At 36.9% G+C, this 4224-nt stretch overlaps 1 protein-coding gene across 1 annotated transcript; it reads left to right on the top strand.

Annotated features, from left to right (window-relative positions):
* Positions 1-387: 387 nt before the first annotated feature.
* LOC141688179 (uncharacterized) lies at positions 388-1541 on the top strand. Its single transcript, XM_074492875.1, has 2 exons — positions 388-1302; positions 1515-1541. The coding sequence occupies exons 1-2, from the start codon at positions 388-390 to the stop codon at positions 1539-1541; spliced, it is 942 nt and encodes a 313-aa protein (XP_074348976.1).
* The last annotated feature ends 2683 nt before the right edge of the window (positions 1542-4224 follow it).

The following is a 4224-nucleotide window of genomic DNA, read 5'->3' as shown; positions in this document are numbered from 1 at the left end:
ATCGGAGATTATGTGGACACGGATGAGAAAAAAGCGAAGAGGTTTCAACAAGGATTGAAGCCTTGGTAACGAAGCAGAGCGGCTGACTTTGAATTGACCACATATGCTGAAGTGGTCCAGAAGGTGATGGTAATTGAAGGAGAAAATGATTAAAATTTGAAGGAGAAGGAGAGTAAGAAAAGGAAGTTCGGCAGTAATAAAGAAGGATCGGCTCAAGAGAGCCAAAGTGGAAGGAATTTCAAGAAGTTTGGATATCAGAATCAAGGAGGACCCCGAAGCTTTAAGAAGGGTGATAATAAGAGTCAGAAGAATAGGATTCAAGGGCCACGTGGACAAAGACCCCAGCAATCAAAAAATCAGAAGTGTAAATTCTGCCACAAGAGACACATGGGTAACTGCAGTAAGGCTGACATCATTTGTTACAAGTGTAATTCGAAAGGTCATTATGCAAATGAGTGCCAAAACCCGAAGCCTCATGTTACATGCTTTAAGTGTGGAAAGACCGGACACTTGTCGAGGGATAGCAAGACCCCCGGAAACAACAAGTTAATGCAATTGACGGCCATCCCTTACAATCAAGCAATGACATCTTCAGTTCTAATTCTTCAACTACCTTCAAATCAACCTTCTGAATCTGCAACTCCAGTGTTTCCTCCTTCCTATCCTGCTCAGGCCCGGACATTCAACATGAATATCAAGGATGCTATTCAGAGTTCTGAAGTTGTGGCAGGTACGCTTTCTGTCAACAACATCAATGCTAAAGTGCTATTTGATTCCGGAGCCACTAGATCTTTCATATCTGAATCTTTTGTTGGCAAGTTAAATTATGAAATTGAACTGTTAGTTGAACCTCTATCTATCATTGTGGCTAATCAAGAACAAGTATCTGTTAAAAGTATTTGCCCCCGGTATAAAGTAGAGATTTCAGGCTATAGTTTCCCTGCTTCCCTTATACCTTTTCAACTAGGAGAATTTGACGTTATATTAGGAATAAATTGGTTAGTAGAGCATGGTGCTCAAATAGATTGTAAGAAGAAGAAATTGATTCTAAGAAAGAAAGTAGAGTTCAAAGGACATAAACAAGTTAAAACATTTTTGACAATGATTCAATCTAAAAAGTTGTTAAGACAAGGATGTGAAGGGTATTTGGCTCATGTAATCGATAGATCTAAAAAAACACCGAATATAGAAAGTATCCCGATAGTTAGCGAATTTCCCGATGTATTTCCGGACGAACTTCCTGGATTGCCGTTTGACCATCAAATTGAGTTTTCTATCGACTTGGCGCCCGGCGTGGAACCTGTATCGAAGGCACCTTATCGTATGACACCAACAGAAATGAAGGAATTGGCCAAACAACTACAAGAGTTATTGGATAAAGGAGTTATAAGGCCGAGTGTATCTCCATGGGGTGCTCCAGTTCTGTTTGTGAAAAAGAAAGATGGAAGTATGAGACTGTGCATCGACTATAGAGAGTTGAACAAATTGACAATTAAGAATATGTATCCTTTTAGATTGTGCAAGACATGCTTGTATCATAACAAGACTAAGTCATATTGACAACCCTAAGATTAGTTGTATTGTAACCTTAATCTGTAATTTATACTTGTAACACTTAATGTCTGTAAAATATAAATGGAGCAGACTGGAGCATTTTTCCCTAAACAGTGTCAAGCCTAAGAATTCTATCTGGAAGAAGATCAAGAAGGTCATGCCTCAGAAGAATTATGAAAAAACTTGGAGTTGAATAATTCTGTTTGGTGAAAAACATTCTAAGTCAAGATCTCTACAAGTCACATAATTAGTGCTATAGAAAAGTCATTCGAGAACTCAGAAAGACCTATCGAGAACTCAGGAATTGTCTATCGAGAACTCAGGAATTGTCTATCGAGAACTCATGATATGCTATTGGAGATATCGATAAGTCAGATACCCATTCGAGAACTCAGCAATATCGACAAGTATACATTCATTAGAGAACTCTGAGTTATCGATAAGCCAAAGTCCATTAGAGAACTCTGAGTTATCGATAAACCAAAATTCACTAGAGAACTCAGAGTTGTCGATAAGTCAAGTCAACAATGAAGTTTCAGAGATATCGACAAGCCAACATGCCTATCGAGATGTCGAGTTCTCTACAGCTTAATTGGAGATCTCGAAGTGAAGAAATTTCTCTAAGTGCAAAATTGCAGAACAGTTCAATATCCAAGGTTGCAAATCAACAAACAATTCACACAGCTGGATTGACAAGTCTACAAAAAGTAGCTTGAGAGATGTGCAAGATTAATGGTGAAGATTAACTGACAAAGGAGGATCAACCAATACACAGTGGATCAAGATATGCTAATCTAGATATGGAAATCTCACTTTTCCCTTAAATAGAAGTGATTAGTGACATGTTAGAAATGTGATTAGCACTTTTTATTTTTCACTGTGTAAACCAAAGTTAACTATCATATAAAGTTAACTGAGATCCTTTGTTTAAGATAGGACTGAATAGATTAGAAATTGTATTTCTCTCTCAAGAAAGAAGCTAAGTTCTAAACCAAGAACTTAGAGATTTTGTAGCAAAACACTGCTTGATTTTTAATATAAAATTAAGTGAGTTTTGAAGATCTTTGTTTTACATATTTGCATTGTTATTAATGTTTAACATCTATTCTATAAAATCATTGATAACAACCAACTGCTAAACCCAAAGTCGATCAAAAAGTAAACATTTAAGCCAAAACACATTCACCCCCCCTCTGTGTTGTATTCATATCTAACAAGTGGTATCAGAGTAAAATCTGAAAGTAAACAGATTAGATCTTGGAAAAATGAATACACAGAAAATCAGTAGTATCAAGATTCCTCCATTTGATAAGGCCAACTACACTTTATGGAAAAAGAAAATGTTGCTGTTTATAAGAATGGCCAATCACCTTTACATTCAGATCCTCAAGAATAGGCTCTTCACTCCTATGGTTAGAGTTGAGGAAACCACAAATGGAGACATGGTTATTCCAGCTCATTATGCTCCCAAGGTTGCCTCTAAGTATACTGAAACTGAAAGAGAGAAAGTTTCCGTAGATAGTGCTTTGCAACTGATACTAATTAAGTCACTTGACAATGTAATGTATAATAACATTGTCAACTGTGACACTGCTAAATAGATCTGGGAAAAGATTGAGATACTCTGTGAAGGAACTGAGGAGGTTAGGTCAAACCAAAGAAGGATATTGATTTCTTAGTATGAGGGTTTTATGGCTAAACCAAAGGAAGGTATTACTGATGTGTTTGAAAGGTTTAATAAGCTGATAAATGACTTGCAGCTTCATGATAAATTTTAGGATATTGAAGAAGTGAATTTGAAGTTCTTGATTACTCTCCCTGATCATTTGGAACAAAAGATCTCTGCAATCAGAGAAGGAAGGGATTTGAGTAGAATCACACTGGAAGTGCTCTATGGGGTTCTGAAAACTTATGAACTTGAAATGATTCAAAAGAAATCATTAAGGGCTGGTCAAGGATATATAATAGATGGCTCAAGTGCACTGATTGTGAATGATGGCCAGACCTCTAATGATGAGCAAAGATCCCAAACTCCAGTAATTTCTACAAGTGAGAAAAGAGTCAATGACACTAAAGAGCAAGTCATATTGGAATTGGATGAAGAAGATGAGTTCTACACTCTTGATGAGCTTGATGAGCTAGAAAAATCAATGGCCTACTTGGCTAGAAAATTCTCTAACATTAGAGTGAAGAAACCAAGATTTTTCAAGAGCAAAGGATAGTCCTTCAACAAAGACAGCAGCTGGAAAGGAAAAGGGAAGTACACTCCTAATAGCAAAACTGGCTACAAAACTGGATCTGTTGATAGATCAAACATAAAGTGCTTTAACTGTGATGAGTTGGGCCATTTTGCTACAGAATGTAGGAAACCCAAGAAGGCAAAGAAAGACAAAGCCTGTCTTGAATTGGAAGCAAAGTATGATGCTCTTCTAAAGAAGCAACAAGGGAAAGCTTATATTGCTGATGGCAAAAGCTGGGATGATTCAGATAATGATGAAGATGAAGAAGTTGGAAACTATGCACTCATGGCCTTGGAGCAAGGAGATTCTTCATCATCTAAATCACAGGTACCAACTCTTACTAAAATTGATTTAAATGTGAGTCAATATAAGGAAACTGTTGAAAAGATGAGAACAGAAATGTTCCACATTCATACAAGCATGGTTGTTG

Source organism: Apium graveolens, chromosome 2 (assembly GCF_009905375.1).
Source record: "Apium graveolens cultivar Ventura chromosome 2, ASM990537v1, whole genome shotgun sequence".
Lineage (NCBI taxonomy): Eukaryota > Viridiplantae > Streptophyta > Magnoliopsida > Apiales > Apiaceae > Apium > Apium graveolens.
This window is presented reverse-complemented; position numbering and strand designations above follow the sequence as displayed.